General features: G+C 41.3%; 1 protein-coding gene across 25 annotated transcripts in view; it reads right to left on the reverse strand.

Moving 5' to 3' along the window:
- The window catches only part of ANO10 (anoctamin 10), a 216,486-nt gene that overhangs the window by 175,641 nt on the left and 22,534 nt on the right, over positions 1-18,311 (reverse strand). For all 25 annotated transcript variants that reach the window (XM_055557885.1, XM_055557878.1, XM_055557880.1 and 22 more), the window contains exons 5-9: positions 12,682-12,801; positions 9,814-10,383; positions 7,851-7,906; positions 4,817-4,891; positions 2,850-3,032 (exon numbers count right to left, since the gene is read on the reverse strand). In XM_055557885.1, coding sequence (XP_055413860.1) covers positions 2,850-3,032; positions 4,817-4,891; positions 7,851-7,906; positions 9,814-10,383; positions 12,682-12,801 — 1,004 coding nt within the window. The remainder of the gene's footprint in view (positions 1-2,849; positions 3,033-4,816; positions 4,892-7,850; positions 7,907-9,813; positions 10,384-12,681; positions 12,802-18,311) is intronic.

An 18,311-nucleotide genomic window follows, 5' to 3' on the forward strand; every position in this document is an offset into this window, starting at 1 on the left:
CAGCATTTGCCACGTCATGGCAAATAGATGGGGAAACAATAAAAACTGTGACAGACTATTTTCTTGGGCTCCAAAATCACTGCAGACAGTGACTGCAGCCATGAAATTAAAAGACGCTTGCTTCTTGAAAGAAAAGCTATGACAAATCTAGGCAGCATATTAAAAAGCAGCAACATCAGTCCATATAGTCAACCAACAAGGTCCATATAGTCAAAGCTATGATTTTTCCAATAGTCATGTATGGATGTGAGAGTTGGACCATAAAGAAGGCTGAGCACCAAAGAACTGATGTTTTCAAACTGTGGTACTGCAGCTGATTCTTGAGAGTCAGCAAGGAGGTCAAACCAGTCAATTCTAAAGGAAATCAACCCTGAATGTTCACTGGAAGGACTGATGCTAAAGCTGAAACTTCAATACTTCGGCCACTTGATGTGAAGAGCTGACTGGTTGGAAAAGACTTTGATGCTGGGAAAGACTGAGGGCAGGAGGAGAAGGGGACGAAAGAGGACAAAATGGTTGGATGGCATCACCGAATCAACAAACATGCGTTTGAGCAAACTCTGGCAGATAAAGAAGGACAGGGAAGCCCGGTGTGCTGCAGTTTACGGAGTCGCAAAGAGTCAGACACAACTTAGCAACTAAACAATGACAACAAAATAATTGAATTACTTTGATGTATAGCAGAGATTAACACTGTAAATCAACCACACTTAATAAAATTACAATTGAAAAAGAAAATATCAGGGGACATATGTATACCTATGACTGATTCATGTTGCTATTGGGCAGAAACCAACACAATACTGTAAAGCAACTGTTCTTCAATTAAAAATTAATAAATTTAAAATTAAAAAAGAAAATGTCCATTTTTCATTTGTAGCTGAAAAACTGTCTACATAGAAAAATCCAATAAAATTTTAAAAAGTTGGAAATAATAGAATTCTGCAAAAATTCTGGATAAAAAATATAAAAACCAATGAGCATTCAGATATGCCAGCAACAAACAATTAGAAATTATTTTTAAAGAGCTACCATTTATAGGGAACAGAGTAGTCTCAGTATCTATCACAGATGACCTATTCAACACAAAGCCAAAAAGAACCTAAGCAAAAAAGAGTCTTTGCAAACTGTCTGTCACCCAGTCAGTATGTGATCTACCAAGGCAGGCCTACACGTGAAGCAACGCCCCCACCACCCTGCCCCATGGAAGCCTCCTGATGGGGTATATGGAGGCCCACCTCCAGAACTGCTGAACCTGAATCTCAGGGGGAAGCAACGGGACAAACTGGCTTCACAAAAATTCACGCTCTGGAAAACAAAAAGGTGCGGGGATTACTCTAGATCTGCAATTTCCAAACCTTCAGGTCCCCGAAGCCCTAAACTCTTTCAAATCACTGATGCTATCAAAGACTTTTTGTTCCTAAAAGTTATTATACCTAGCATTATTTACTGTGTTAGAAATTAAAAAGCAAAACTGAAAAAAATATTTCTCATTTACTCACTTCAAAAATAAAAAGCATATTAACATAAATAAAATATTGTTTGAAAAAATAATTACATTTTCCAAAATAAAAAAATGTTGAGTGTGGAGGATGGTACTCACTTACATCTTTGACACACATTTTTGATGCCTAGCTTGTGAGAAGGCATATCGTTTGCTGTGTGTCAATACAGTATTCTGGTTGGAACATTCACCATGAAATTTCAGCCTCACACAGCTTGCGTTTGGATATGAGCCACTGCCAGGAGCGGGAGAGCAGTGCACAGTGAGATCTGAGGGGCTACACAGCCCTGGCCCTGTTACTGGAAGAACTGGGTCAGCAGACCCCAGTGGATGACCTCTGGTGGAGACATTATGGAGAATTTCTTTTTCTTTATACTCTGTCTCACACTTTCCAAGCTTTCTACAGTGAGTAAGCAAGTATTACTCTTTGGAATAATGTTTTAATCTCAGTCAAACTCCTTTTTCCCAAAGCTTGGCAACACTGTTTTAGATTCATAATGTAGCACTCAGGATGATTTTATAGAAAATATAATTCTAAGCTCACTGGCTTCAGTAAGGAAACAATGTACCTGGGGGTAAGGATGAGTGCATAGCAAGCAATGATCTAGAATAAATGCATCCCCAAAGCACAACCCCATTTCCAAATAAATGGAGAGAGTCAAAACAGTAATAACTCGTGTTGATCTTGTGAAAAGAGTGAAGGAGGAACTTATAGGAGATGAGGAGGGAAGAACGGTCAGATAATGCAGGACCCTGCAAGCAAGTTAAGTTACTAAGGAGAGAGACATTTAAGCCCAGCGTGCACTCAGACCCATCGCCTGTTGAGGGAAATTAGTTCACTGCTTCCTTTACTTCACATCAGAGAGCCCATGCTGAATAACAGAAAGACCCTGAATAGAAAAATCTTGAATCTTATTTCTTATTTAGGCACCAAGTGATTAACAACACAGAGCTTTACCTATTATTAAAGTGAGAAAAGTGGCCTTCCATCGTTAGCAATGGGCTTATAGTTTCTGAGTACAAAGTGTCCAGAGCACACAGTGGCTCCACGGCCGTCTCGCCTCTCCCCTGCTCTGCCGTCTCTGAAACAGCCCCACCACCCTCAGCAGAGCAGTCTCACAGTTCATGGGACTCATCCTTTGGATGTTAGGCATACATTTCAGGCTCAAGGCAGCAGCGTCTTGACACACTGTTCTTTTTAACTGTGAAGTACTTCATGATAAGGAAACTGGCTGGAAAGCAGTCATACCTGAGATGATGAATATGTACATATTTGTCGTACACAGTCTGCACATGACTATTATTATTCACTTTCAATGTTTAATTCGGCAGTATCCAAACTTACCAAGTAAGTTCCCATTTCCTTTTCCAGAACGACCTGTTCATATAATGTAGCATCGATGTCTGCCTTTAAAGCTTCCACCTTCTTCTTTACCCGAACATGGTGCTTCTTTTGGAGCCAATAAGGAAGCAGAGATTCTACAATTTGGTTAAGGATCTGGGAGGTAATCAGGAGAGTGGCCAAGCTCTAAAGAGGAGCACATAAATGATATTTGGCAATGTGACTTAACAAAACCAAAGCATGTGTACAATTATGCAGTTAAAAAAAAAAAAAGGAATCTAACAAATAATATATTATTATGTTATAAAAACTAGTATCAGAAAAGCTAGGTATAAAAAAATAAAGAGCTAAGTGCTAGAATGATGTTTCTAATCTACTGGTTCTTCACAAGACAGACAAAAATATAAAAAGATTATAATACAATAATACAAATAAGATTATAATAGAAAACTAGTTATAAGTTGGGAGGATGACAAATTAAATTGAAATTCTGTTTTTTACAATCTCATGTGAGTCTAAATGATGTCACCAACTTTGAAAGTTTAGTCAGAACTTACTACAAAATTAATATATGCTTCCTCACTGTATAAAAACTTAAAAAACAGAAAAAAAGTCAGCCTTAACTGCACAACCATGTCAGAACCACTGCTAACATCTTACTTAAGTATTTCTTCCTAATGATATGTAAAAATAAAAGTAGAAACATTTGTATGTATACAGCTTTGTAGATTTCTTTTCTCACTATCCTGTGAGGACTTTCCCATGTCATGAATAATTCCTTTTTACTAGCCCATGCACTGTGGTTGAATGTAGGCACTATTTTCAACTCCCATTGTTATAAGTGCTGCTCCTCACCTACGTGCAAGAATCTTCATCCCACCTTTGATGATTTACTAGGAATGGAATAAGGTTCTTAGGAAAGGTACTCAAGTGGTTTCCAGAGGTATTGTGTCAATTTCCACTCTTCCCAGGTAGGCATCAGGGTTTCCAACACAAACCACCTTTGCTGATATTAAAATTCTTTGTTTCAAAGAGTTCTTCCCTGCCCCTCATCCCCTGTTAAATAAAGGAGACTCTCAAAAGCATAAGAAATGAGGGGTCATATCTCACTAATACACTAATGGTGGGACTGGAGAGGTATGTATGTCTAACCTATTGATTTCAAATGTATTCTTTTCAAAAATAATTTGTAAAAGTAACATTATATCTAGTTTAGTCACTAGGAACACGGTATTTTACTTTTATGTCAGCTTTTAGAACCGTAACTACAAAATCTTTTTAACTTTCTGTTATACAAATTTTTTAATTTCTTGAAAAATGATCCCAAGCTCTCATATAAAGATTAAGAAGCCTAAACTTTGAGACACTAACAATCGCAGTACATCAAAACCAGAAAAGAATAGCCCTTACTGGTATGTGGCTCAAGTATTAAAAAAAAAAATTATTTAGAAAGCAGTAATTTATACTTCATTTATTATTCACTATGATTATGAGATCCAGAAATGGTAACACAACAAAATATATGTCAGACTTTCATAAATATCTCAGAAATGAGACAACACTGCATAGCATCTGCTGGTCTGCAGAGTTTAACAACTTACTAGTTTAAAAATGAAATGTGTAAGACCATTATACCAATCAGCCCTACCCCAAGCACACCAAAGTTCAACTGATGAATTCATTTTTTGCTGTTAAAATTGCTTTTACAAGCTTTGGTATCAACTATATATTTGATTTTAGTGCCCTAAATGATTAATTTTGCACTTTGGTTAGCTTCAACTAATTTCTTTTCAGTTGAGCACAATACCTAGTGCAATTGCTAATTTTTTTTTTTTTTAGAACTGGGCTTAAAAATACACAAAATTTAATAATTTTGTCAAGATAATAATGGGAAGACCATTACATTACTATACTATACGAAAGCACCTTGCAAATAAAAAAAATCTATACCTTCTGTTTTTCACACTCACCTGACGCAAAAGCTTCATATCCCTCAGGACAAAGGCAATGTAGAAAAGTGAGGCAAAGCAATTCAGAAAATTGAACTGTCAAAAAAAAAAAAAAAAAGAGAGAGAGCGAGCAATATTTAATATTTTGTCACTGAACTTTACTACAATTTGTGGAGCCCTATACCAAGGCCACAGGTGCAGTGCCCCATACCAAGGTCACCTCTGGAATTGAGAGAGCCCCATAGCAACCATTGCCATGAGCCCTCCTGATCTAAACTGGCCAGCTCCCTGACCCCTTATTAGGTAAAAATACCCACCTTAACCAACCACCTAATGCCACCCTTCTAGCAGGAATTTTCTTTGTCTTGAGGCTATAAAAACTGGCTACCAACCCAGGAAAATCATCTGCTCTCCCTTAAGCCGACCCACTGTTCCCACTCTAATAAACTCTATTCCCCTCTCATTCTGCCTCTTGTTTGGAAATTCTTTTCCAACCCACATACAGACCACGACACAATTGTAAATATCACATTTAAAGACGTCATGAGGGACTTCTGGCCCCAACAAGATGGCAAAGACCTGTTTCTCCTACGCCGCCGCCCCCCCTCCCCCATGTCAGGAAGCACACCTACGAACTCCAGAAATATCACGAGAGGCAACCAAAGCGGAACTCGGAAAGGTGCTGAGAGGACTGCACAGCACCAGCACATCTTACGTCCCTACTACTTTCTTATCAAAGAGAGAATTCAGTATCTCCCACCCCCAACCTGGTAATCTGGGCATCCCCGGGAGGCACAGTCCCTGCCCACCCTGCTTACAATAGGAGTTCTACAACAGGCAAGCCCAGTGTCACTAACAGCGAGCTGCCAGGGCATGTGCTCTCTTTCCTCTCTGCCTGCCGGGCCTGCCACTCCCCGTCCCACAGAGAAGATGCCTGGATGGATGGGTCAGCACCCAGTAAAAAGGGACCCAACCCAACAAGCAGCCCGGCCCCGGAAGCCTCTCTGTGCCCAGGAATCTGAGACTTCCCACTCTCCCAGAGACACACCTAGGAAGCCGGGTGGCAAGAGCGAGAGAGACGAGCCACAGCAACCAGCTGGATAGCACCTTTGTCACCATGGGCCTGAGACTGCCCTGCCCAGACACATGGTTCAGGGGTCAGGGCTGTAGAAGTGGGGGTGGGGATCCCACCATAACAACTGCCATCTCCTTTTTTTATTTTGGTGGCGCCATGCGGGCATGTGGGATCTTGGTTCCCTGAACAGGGATGGAATCCATGCCCCATGCATTGTAAGCGTGGAGTCTTAACCACGGGACCACCAGGCAAGTCCCCCAACATGTGCGTTTCTTCCTTTAGTTCACCTGCTCAAGAACCTGCAACTACCTCTGGGACACAGGAGATTCCTTCCTGTCCCCCAGCCCCATGCTGGCTCCTTCAGGCTTTACAACACTGCTTTCTGAGACCGAAGACTGCTGCTGTGCACAGTGTGCGCCAGTCGCTGGAGAGAGTGAGCAGTGACATAACGTGGGGCAGGGGTAGGGATGGGGGTGTTAAGTTACGGTAGAAGTAGAATAGCAAAAGCTCGGAAGGCTGAGAAACACCCTCCCCACAAGATTAAAAAGAAGGGAGAGTCGGGACTTTTCTGAAGGTCCAGTGGTTAAGACTCCACGCTGCCAATGCAAGGGGCCTATGTTTGATCCCTGGTCAGGAAACAGGAAACCAAGATTCCACATGTAAAGTGCATGGACCAACCAAAAAAAAAAAAATTTTTTTTTTTTTTTTTTAAATTAAAAAGGAAGGGAGAGACCTAACACACACAGGAGAGGATTAGCAGACTCTCAGCAATGAGTCTTTTTACAAGACAGTTACCTGACACTGTATCTGGCACCAGCAGAGAATAATCCAGTCTTAAAAATGGCTAAATTCTTTAAGACAAATGGAGTGTTTTACCTCTAAGGGCAAGAGCCCTGTTTTGTGATCTTTTTCAAAGAATCTTTTAATGCATCACACATTCCCCTGCTCACTTTCTCACACAGACAACACAGAATGTAACATCCTTGCTGACTCAGCACCAACATTTTGAATATAAATTATTTTACAGGACTAGAATGAGGCCCTCAGAGCCTTTTTAGATACAGATGGCTGCTTGCCCCTTTTCCAATGTCCAAATTGCTAAAGCTGTTGAAGTCTCATTACTTATTTATGAGAGGTTTTCTATTTCCTTCCCTACTCTTGCTTCTATAAATGTTCCTACTTGCAGAAACCTAATCACCTTCCTAATGATGGCTTCTGATCCTTTAAGGATGGAAAAACCAGATAAATAAGCTTCTCAGAATGACTTCTGGAACTGGAACAAAGGCTCTTTCTAAGCGAGGGCCTGGATTCCTCTCTGGGGAGTAAAGTACATGGACTGTGTTAAATCAATTCCAGTGCAGAACTGCAGAGTTCAGAGGACTCTTTATGCACCTTTCTTGATTCTCAGCTATGTTACAGATGGCTGAGGTAATCTCCTTTTACACAAGGTGCTTTCAAGCCACCTCTTTGTTATTTCTAATAATGGTGGGAAGAGGCATAATTGTGAGCTTTTACATAAGCAGCAAGCAGGTTACACAGTACTTACCCTCCATCCCTTCCCTTCTGCCCTTCAAAACATGCTAGAAACCTCTTGGACTTTGGAAATTCCTTAGACAAAATTTTTAAAAATAATAATTTAGCACTTCATCACTAAACAATAGGTGGGTAACTGGAACGATTGGTGTACCTGAGTCACTGAAAGGAAAACATGTCTACAGTGTTTCAAACAACTGGAAATTGGCTATAATACTAATTTTTATATTCAAAGTCTTATATCATGACACATTTGTAATAAGACTGCTGAGTGTGTATGTAAATACACTTATTAATCAATCCTTGCCTTCTTGGACAAAGTATATTAACTACTCTTACCTGATATTTTAAATTACAATCAAGTCTTCATATTTATAGTCCTAAATATTAAACAGTATACACTTGTTTCATAATTACAATGGATCTGTACATAAAAGTTCTACTTACCACTAACACTTTCAGAATTAGGTGATTCTGGTAGGCAGATTCCAATCTGTGATTCTCTACAATATTAAAAAGGAGAAGTAATGTCAGATAAGAAAGTGGAACGGGAGCTGTCGTGAGGTGAGGTGAAGCCTGTGCTGAGGGCAGCCACGTCCAGCCACAGAGCCTCAGCCAGTAACCGCGCTAGACAGTCCATCACGGCTACTGCTTCCCACCAAGAACATCAAACAACAAAGAAACTAAAGACACATTTTTCATTTTTCAAGGTACTGAAATAGCACTGTGGTCTGAAATTATTTTTTAAAATATTAATGCAACAAAGAAATGATCCCACAGACAGCCACCAGAAAAAGACTGTGTGAGCAGTAATAGTAAAATTGAGAGCAACCTCTGAAGAGCAGTAGGGCAAGAAATCAAATTTACAAGGATTAATTTAAAAGGAAACTCAAGTTTCCACCCTCACTCAGCAAAGGAGACACTGTGCAGGTCCCAAGTTGGTATTACTGTTTAGTTGCGTCCGACTGTTTGTGACCCCATGGACTGTAGCCTGCTAGGCTCCTCTGTCCAAGGGATTCTCCAGGCAAGAATGCTGGAGTGGGTTGCCATTCCCTTCTCCTTGGACTCTTCCAGACCCAGGGCACGAGCCTGCATCTCCAGCATTGGCAGGCGGATTCTCTACTCCTGAGACACCACAGCAGGGCAGAAGGACAAAAAAGGCAGATTCTGAACAGAAGTATCACCTTGCACAGAGAGGTAATGTTAGGCTGACCTGGATTTGAACCTAAACTCAGTCAGTCAGTCACTGTGTGACCTTGGGCGAGTTACTTAACCTCCTGACACTCAGCCTCCTTGACTACAAAACAGGCCTGACACTACCCTTCTTCCAGGGTTACTGTCAGGATTAGAAATATTACAAAAACCACAGCTCAGCTCAAGGAAAGCACTCAGCAAATAGTAGCTAGCAACTATGCTCCAATAAAAATTTTTTAAAAAATCTTATGAGAACAAAAACAAATAAATGATGTGTGTTAGTCACTCAGTCATGTCCGACTCTTTGCGACCCCATGGACTGTAGCCTGCCAGGCTCCTCTGTCTGTGGGATTTTCCAGGCAAGAATATTGGAGTGGGTTGCCGTTTCCTTCTCCAGGGGACCTTCCTGACCCAGGGATCAAACCCAGGTCTTCAGAATTGCAGGAAGATTCTTTGAAGGCAGATTCTTTACCGTCTGAGCCACCAGAGAAGTCCCAAATAAATGGTATCTGTTGTTATGTAACTAATATAAAGAATTTAAAATATCTGTATGGTCCAGAAGTTCAGGCCTAGACTTCTTCCTAGGGGTTAATATACTAATAGCATATTAATTTGTCTGACTGAATAAACTAATTAAAGAGAAAACTGCCTATCAAGACCCTTTTTAAACTATAACCAAGTTCATCTTTTACCACAGAGACAGACAAGAACAGCCTCCCTTCACTGAGTTCGATGGCAGGCCTCTGCCCCACACAATTACACACGTGGTTTTCAGATCCTAGACACAGAGTATGGTGATGTCTCAGTCAGTCTTATCCCTAGCAGAAAACACAACAGAGTATGAGAAGCACAGGTTGGATAAGCCTGGCTCTGCCATTTGCTGTCTGAACCTTGATAACACTCAGTATCTTTCTCCATAAAAATTGTGAAATAACTTCTATTTCATGGTGCCCTGAGGAGGGGAAAATGAGGAACTATGGATAAAGTGCTTAGCAGGGCACCTAGAACATAGAAACTACCAATACTTCAGAGCTGTGAGAATCGTGACCTGGAGATCATGGGAGTTCCCAGAGCCCGTGAACTTCTCCTGATGTCTCCACAACGAGCCCAGAGCAACATCTATCTGCTTTGCAAGGTAGCAGTTCTAAGAATCCTATGATCGAAGCAATGTTTCTTATAGGCAGATAAGACATAAATATAAAGCGTCAAGTCTTACCCCATGAGGTTAAAAACTCAGCAGCGTATCGATAGAGGCGGTTCATGATCTCGATCACGATGGCGTAGATGATGCTGGGCATGTACAACAAGATGCTGGTCCACTCGGACCCGCTGTCCTCGTGCAGACCCAAGGCCCAGGCCTCCATGTCGAAGTAAATCATCATGACAAACAGGGAGAAATAGAGACAGAGGCACACGAAAGGCAGGGAGACCAGGTAAATGCGCAGCTGTCTCTTGTAGCTGGGGTAGAGCGGCTCCTCCCGGCCAGTGACTGGGTTGATACCCAGGACTCCGTGATACCCTGGCCGGGGCTCCTCGAACTTCCTCTTCATGACCAGGGTACCCCACCGGTAGGTCATGCTGGCACAGCCTCGCTTCCACACTTCCAAGATCACCGTGGACCAGATCAGGTTAAATGAGGCGAAGATCACATACTTGTCATAGTCTTCCCATGCAAACAAGTAGTAAGGTAACCCAATGATGGCCATGGGGATTAAGGCAAACGTGAAATACTCCAGAAATCCAAAGTAAAGAGCGATGGTTTCTCCAAAGTAGCCACGAATTCTGTCTACAATCAGAGGGGGAAAAAAGAGACCTTTAGCACAGGCTGCCAAAGACTTTTTTAAAAAATAATTTCAAGTAAGCTTATTCACTTTACTTAAGTGGGGATCATTTAACAACCTATTTCCAAATCAGTGTGTAATAGTAAATTCATCCTTCATCAAGTACAGAAGTCCTGCTTGTCTGCAGAGCAAGCCTGACACCTCCCTGGGCTTTGGGCTCAAGCCATAGCTCCTGGGGCTGCTTCTCTTTACCGCCTTACTGATGGATGCCCTCTTCACAAGGAAAAACTCACCTTGGGCTCATCCCAAATCTCCAAGGTTCCTAGTTTAAATTCAGCCATGGCCAATGAACCATCATTTTATTTTTTTTTACTGGCCACACCTCTTGGAATGCACAACTTCCCCAACCAGGGATGGAACCCATGGCCTCTGCAGCAGATGCACAGAGTCTCAACCACTAGACCACCAGGAAGTCTCACAGCCAATGAACCATCTTAATTTGGGGGTTTACTTTATGGTCCCCATTTTTCTCACACTTTAATACTTTAGCATAATAGGGGTTATTTTCAAAGAAGACTTCCCATCCATAGTATCCTGCTCCCCCACTACCCAAAGCTATATATTTTCATCATTGTGTCATGGCAAAATTTTCAGTACCCTGAAGAAAAATTTATTCAAAAGCACAAACAATATTCTACATGTTAACTTCTAGAACAGCCATGGAACACATTTATCTAAACTTTCATACACCCACTGGGCAGAAGAAGGGCCAAGCAACATCACTGTTAATTGTCTGTGAACTCGACACAAGCTAACGCAAAAGAGGTCACACACACTGTGTCCTTTGTCAGCCACATCTACATGGGCGAGTTCTTAGACTGCAAAAGCGCCCTGCATTGGGACCAGGGTGGGATGCAGGCGGTAAGGGAGGTGTAATACTTAGAATTAGTATTTCTTGGTTAATTACATGCAGTTTAAAAAAAAAGAAAAACACAGTGTTTTAAGATAATGCATCAGATCAGTCTATAGGGATGGTTCAGACTAAACAAAGATACTATTTTCCTCTATCTTTAATTCTTCTATTAACTCAGGAGCATGTTAAAATTTAAAAAAAAAAAAAAAAAAAAGAGGGTATGACAAACTAACCTCAAATGAAAATCAGGTTAAAAGATACCCAAGCAATTAAAAAAAAAAAAAAAAAGACACTCATGGGCCTTGGCTCCAAATCAAACCACCTCTCTCTCTTGATCTCAGGACAAGTTCAAGATCTTCCTGAGCCCCAGCTCTCCCAGAGGCCTCAAGACCACTACTACACCTGTGCTCAGTCTTCACCATCAACTCGCTTTTCCCCATTCACTTTCTAAGATATAGCTACTGGAGACTGTCACTTACAAGACCTAGAGGTAATATTTAAATTTACAGCCACCTAAAGGCTAAACAAAGTGAAAAAAAGTCATATAAGTGAAACATAAAATGATTTTTACATCACCTAGAACCATCAATATTTTTCCTTTCAAAGAATTCAAGTAAAAACTCAAAATGCAATTTCAAAATTGGACCCTAAAATGATTTTTTGCTCATTATGACAATATTATAATGACCGTTTTCAGAAATGGAAACTGGAAAGAAAATTTTAGAGGAATTCCTTTAAACAAAGTCAAAAAGGCATGTTCTTTAAAGAAAAATGGACAGTAATACTTATGGTGAAAGCTATCAACCTAAATATAATTTTTACGCTTAAAAAAATCACTAAACCAAAAAGCCTGAACATCCATATTGACATAAGTTTACACAGAATAATGTTCAACATCCACTGAATAAATTAATGGTTATTCTTCCAAGTGTCTTCACAGAAAATGGACAGATCCAGTAATGCACACCAAGATCCTTATGAATTATCTCAAAAGATGCTTAGGCCTGGTAGTCTGCTGCTAAGAATGAGCAGAGCTTGGCCCACTCCAAATAATTAGTTCTAAAGAAACAGCAATTTTCCAATACGAAATATTTATGGTCAAAGTGGATTCTTACAAACTATGTTCTACAACAAATCAGACACACGCTCAGGATGGCCACTCTGGATTGTCTGCGTCACTGGTGACATTTAATAAAATCCTGAAATTCACTTCATCTAAAATGATATTAAGAATAAAATAAATAGATCATGCAACCCACCTTATCCTCCTCACCATTTTTTTTTTGCCCACACACAGCTGCTGAGTCCTGCCCATCACAGCATTAAATATCCACCCAAGAAGATCACCACTGCTGTGTCCTCCTCTGAGAGAGGCGGCACTGACACGTACCTATGGGCTGAAACTTCAAGGTAAATCGAGTATACCAGGTGTCCTCAAGCTTCTTCAGGGCCTCATTGTCATGCAGTGGGAACACCTGAACCACAATGCCAGACGTGAGCAGCCTCCTCACTGCGGAAGGAAATTATGAGATGGGTTTGAGATTTCTCGTGACACACTTTCATCAAAGGCTACCCAGACTCTCCAGGAAGAGAAAAGGGCTACATAAAGACCAGTACTATCCTGCCTGCTCCCAAGGGGTATTCTGTTCTTCAGGATGTCAACATCTTTACTATTTCCTTTGTATATGAAAGCAATACAAGTTGATGTAAAATTTTCAATCTTACAGAAATGCACAGATTAGAACTGGAGAGGCCCTGGTTATTCTCTCCCTCCCACAAAAAAATAACCACTGTAAATAGCAATTAAGTGTCTAAGCTGACTTCAAAATAAACATCCATAAATATTTATTTTAGATACAAAAGGAACCATTCGCTACACATCATTCTGTAATCTTCTCATGGAGTGGTAGTAAACGATGAATATTTCTCAATGCCAATGTAAATAGAACATGAATATCCTTTTACATGGTGTCATAATATTCCCTTACATGAAGTGCTAAAATTGAACTAACCTTCTATTGAAAAATATTTCCTTTTTTGCCTATTATAAATAATGTTAAAATTCTTGTAGATATAACTTACCCCACGTGCCTATGATTTCCTTGTTATATATACTTAGAAGTGCTAGGTCCAAGAGCAGAGCATATGTGTATCAAACTTAGATACATATTACAAAACAGCCTCTAGAAAAATTTTACTCACCTGTCTTCCCACTACAGTGAAAATAAGATGATGTTCAATTCATGCTCACTGATATGGAGTATTTTCAAAACCATTTTTCTCTTTTCTAATCTGCTAACAAACGCTTACCTTCACAACCAGCAAATACCGAAAAAAAAAAGACTTCCTGTTTTCAGCAATCATTTGGTATGATCGTAACACTTGTGCACATATCTAGGCGATGAGACAGGCTGGGACCTGGGACCCTTCACAGAAGTGTTTGCACCTGGACAAAAGTCTCTTGCAGCAACAGAATATAAGGGACTAAAACCTATCTTACACAGGCCAGGTGCAGTTGGAGCAAATTATGAACAGTGAGATTCAAAAAGGCCACAAACTGCCACTTCTGAGGTGCTGAGAGCAGAAGCAGGGTACCGCCCTGATCCCTGTACACAGCACCACTGCAGGGGTGGACAGAGCAGGTAAAGCCGCCCTCCATCCTGACCCACCAATCCGCGCCCACCCTCATACCTGACCCCGTCCCCTGCCCCGCACCCCCAGGAGCGAGCAAGGGCATCGGTTACTGCTTTCCCATGTGCTGCAGCATGAGTCCCGAGAAAGCCGTGCCTGAATTTCACCTGGCCTCTTATCATTTTCTGTTGAATAAAGAGGCCAAGAACCAAGGTCAGTTACAGAAAGACAAACATATTTAACCGAAGACAATATCCCCCAGTGATAGTAAATGAACACGGGGTAATCTTTCACCCATAATTATTTAGAGTGACTCTGGGTGGGCGGGTCTTCGGGTCTTTCCGAGGAAATGTGTTCTGTTCACGGAGAACTCAGATGCACTGCCTGGTGCCCTATTTGGGGAGATGGGGTACTTTTCACACGAGTTCCCAGCAGTCTCTTTCTAAAGACTTTGGCCGCTTATAAAATGGAACTCATCAAGAAAGAAAGGCCTGCTGTTTACATCCGTGGATAAGCGCTGAGTTCTTTAAGGTATATCAGCTCATCTCTACTGAGGGCAGCCTTCTTCATCTCCAATCTCCCTTGTTCCACAGACAAGTGATGAGCATATCAGGCAACAGGCCCCCAAGGAGGACAGCAAGTAAGTATCTGCAGCATGGAAGAGAAACACGATTTAAGTTTTCCATGTAGATATACTACATGTAACAGAGATGGCATCTCAGGACAGAGGTCCTATTACAAACCCTTCAGTGTAATTTTAAAGAAAATGTAACCTCTTAGAAATGGGGGTGGGGGAAGGATAATAAAGAGGAGATATTTGATACTATCAAATTCTAGGAAAAATTTCCTAATTCTAGGAAAAATTATCAATATGATCACGAAGGATAATGTCTTTGGTTAAATTTGTTTGTCTCAGATACGTGTAGAAGTATTAAAATCATACTGGTCAAACGACTGCTGGAAGCAGGAAGTGTTTTTCTGATTTTGATACTTGCTGTTGGTGAACGTAGGCCTTTGTTATCAAGTTAGAAAAGATAAAACTGATTTTGAAGATATAAGAAAAAGTATGGATCTCAAAAAAAAAAAAAAAAAAGGATTCTTAATAGCTGGTTCTCCTTACAACTATATCTCATGCATAAGTTACACAGAGGGGAAAAGTCTTGAAAAGCTAGGGGTGTGATAAAAAGCCTTGTTCTCCATGACTGAAAAAGGTATATACTCAAAATATCAACAGCTAGAGAAAAAAAGTATATGGTTTAAGTTATATCAGCTCTGGTGCTGTCAAATCCATTTTTTAAACATTTTTATTCTAAAGCGTTTCAGTGAATTGTTTTCTTCAGCTAAAGGAGTGAAAGTCAATCACCCACATGAGTTCTCATTCTTAGCTCTTACTGAGGGATGCACAGCTGTATCTTATTCTTCTATCACTATCCTTTTCAACTACCACATCAAGTTTAACTTTGAACTGACTTATGGCATCTAAATTACTATTTTACTATTTCTAAGCTCTTTTTAAAGGAATTGTTCCATTCTGCTATAGAAGACATTCAAGGCCTGCATAAAAAGCCGGTTGTAAACCTCTAAAAATAGGGTTGTAACTAAGGGACTAAGAGAGACTTTAAAGCTTCAAGTCCTAAATTACTGGGCTTCTCTTTACCACCAGTGCCAAAAGCATGGTTCTGGTTTCAGCTTCTAAAAATAGAAGAGGTGTTTTTTTTTTTTTCTTCAGTAAGTCCTTGGACTTTTTTCTTGTCAGCTAAAAATGTAATTAACATGAGTCTTACCGTCAAAGGAAAATATACTGCTGTCTGTGCCTGTTTAAAGAAAGGAACAATTTAGGACTTCCTGGGAGGTCCAGTGGCTGACTCTGTGTTCCCAATGCAGGGGGCCCAGGTTCGATCCCTGGTCTCTCTGGTCGGGCAACTAGATCCCACATGCTGCAGCTAAGAGTTCGCATACCGCAACAAAGATCCCACGTGCCGAAATCAAGACCCGGAGCAGCCAAACAAATAAAAATAAATATTAAAATATAAAGAAAGGAACAATTTAAACCAAGATTCCTTTAAGAATGCTGAATGGTGCACTGTCAAGCACTAGGACTATTACTATTACAGCCGTTTAAGAATGAGTCACACTAACCACAATCTAATTTAAGGGAGACTGTAACTTGGCTTATACTAGGACCCTCTAAATAAAATAATGCAATGACAATACTAACACAGCCTTCAGTTAATGTGACATAAAAGTAAACACAGAAGTCCCTCTAACAATTCTTACAGTGTCTCCTTGAGACAGGGAGGAACAGGTGATGCTGCCTGCAATCCAGCAGAGGGGTGATGAGCACACAGCACCCACAGGGAGAGGAGGCTGCACGGGGAACACAGGGCCCCTGCCTCCCCTGCCACTGGCCCTAGTCCCAGGCCCTGCCTGCATCTAGGGCTCAGATGTGAACAGACCCCTCCTGTCTTAAAGAGGAACAAACTGCTTCTCAGGGATACCTGTGTTTTCAAAATGCATTTTTATATTCTGGTATTGTTTTAGTCCCTGCTTAACATAATAACTGAAAATATGTATGTGGCAAAACACAGTGTGTGTAGAGACATACAGATATAGATACACAGATATATGGTATGATACCCAGCAATACACACACGCACACATCAGTGGTTTATCTTATATGCATGCCTGCTACAGGATATTTACTTGACATTCTCTCTATTATTCTCATAAGGCAATAATTTTAGAAGACAGAATATATCTGACCACTCTAATTTATCCATCTGTATACATAAGATATTCAGAGGTATAAGTCGCTTCAGTCGTGTCCGACTCTGTGCGACCCCAGAGACGGCAGCCCACCAGGCTCCCCTGTCCCTGGGATTCTCCAGGCAAGAACTCTGGAGTGGGTTGCCATTTCCTTCTCCAACGCCTGAAAGTGAAAAGTGAAAGTGAAGTCGCTCAGTCACGTTCCAATCTAAGCGACCCCATGGACTGCAGCCCACCAGGCTCCTGCGTCCATGGGATTTTCCAGGCAAGAGTACTGGAGTGGGGTGCCATTGCCTTCTCCGTCAGAGGTAGTTATTGTCCTCAAAAAGAATAACAAAAGAGATTGCCACACCCCATCCATCAAAACATGACAATCATCTGATAGACATTTTGAGACAGAGCTTTTACCTAAACTAAATAATATCCCTTAGGATAAAGTTAATATATAAGAAAGTCTCCACTCTCTCAACGCCTCTTTATAAAGAAAATTTTTCGCTAGGTTACCTGCATGACTGTTAATTATAGGAATCAATAGGCAAAGGCAGTCAGAGAGCCTGAGATCTCAGCTCATATAGACAACTAGAAAAGGGATGCCCCCAGATGGCCGCTGATGACTAAGACACACATATAACCAGAAACAGAATGTGGCCCTCCTGGTGACAAGTGGTGGCAGAAAGACATCCCTGTCCTGTTCTTCTTCATGAGGCCAAATTAAAAACAACAAAGGAAATAAGAACCATAAAGGGAAACCCTACCTTTGATGATAGTAAAACAAATGAACAAACAAACAAAAAAAACTATAAAGTGAAAAGAGAAACTGAAAAGTGGCCTTAAAAATCAGCCCAGAGTTCTAAGCTAAGAGCAAGCTGGGTCCAAGCAGGCAGGGGGCAGGATTCTCCCGCACACTGAGGGGTGGAGAACTACTGTCCCCGTACCCAGAATGCAGGCTAAGGGGGTGCTCCTTGCCTGGGACCACAGCCAGGCCAGAGACACAAGGCTGGAGGAGGGAAAGGGCATGTCTGCCGTCTTGGGAAAAGCGCTGCCTACTGGTGCGGAGGGATGGACACAGGCAGCACAGCAGCTGTGGTCTTGGTTGGCCACAGACAGACGGAAAGGTCAAACCCAGCAATACTCCTCTTAAGAACAGGGCTCCAGGGATTTAACCCTCCCTGGTGGTCTAGTGGTTAAGAGTCCACCTTCTAAGGCAGGCGATGAGGGTTCAATCCCTGGTCTGGGAATGAAGATCCCACATGCCACAGAGCAGCTAAACCCATACACCACAACTACTGAGGCCAAGCAGTGTAACAAAAACATCCTGCATGATGCAACTAAGACCCAACACAGTCAAATCAATGAAGAAATAAAGAAAAGGGCTCCACGGAGGGTCTAAGATCACTCAAGGAGAACACACTGTCAGGCAGAATCCCAGTTCCTGACCACCGCAGTTCCTGACTGGAGGCCCCCCAACATCCCCTCTTCCCAATATACACACTTCCTTCCCAGAAGAGCTGGAGTGGAAAAAATAGGGGTTCATTAAAAAAATAAGCAAATGCCACAAAGAAACTGACATCAAACTATGCAAGAATACTATCAGAGAAAAGAGGAAAGTCATTTTTTAAAAAG

This window comes from Bubalus kerabau, chromosome 20, assembly GCF_029407905.1.
Source record: "Bubalus kerabau isolate K-KA32 ecotype Philippines breed swamp buffalo chromosome 20, PCC_UOA_SB_1v2, whole genome shotgun sequence".
NCBI lineage: Eukaryota > Metazoa > Chordata > Mammalia > Artiodactyla > Bovidae > Bubalus > Bubalus kerabau.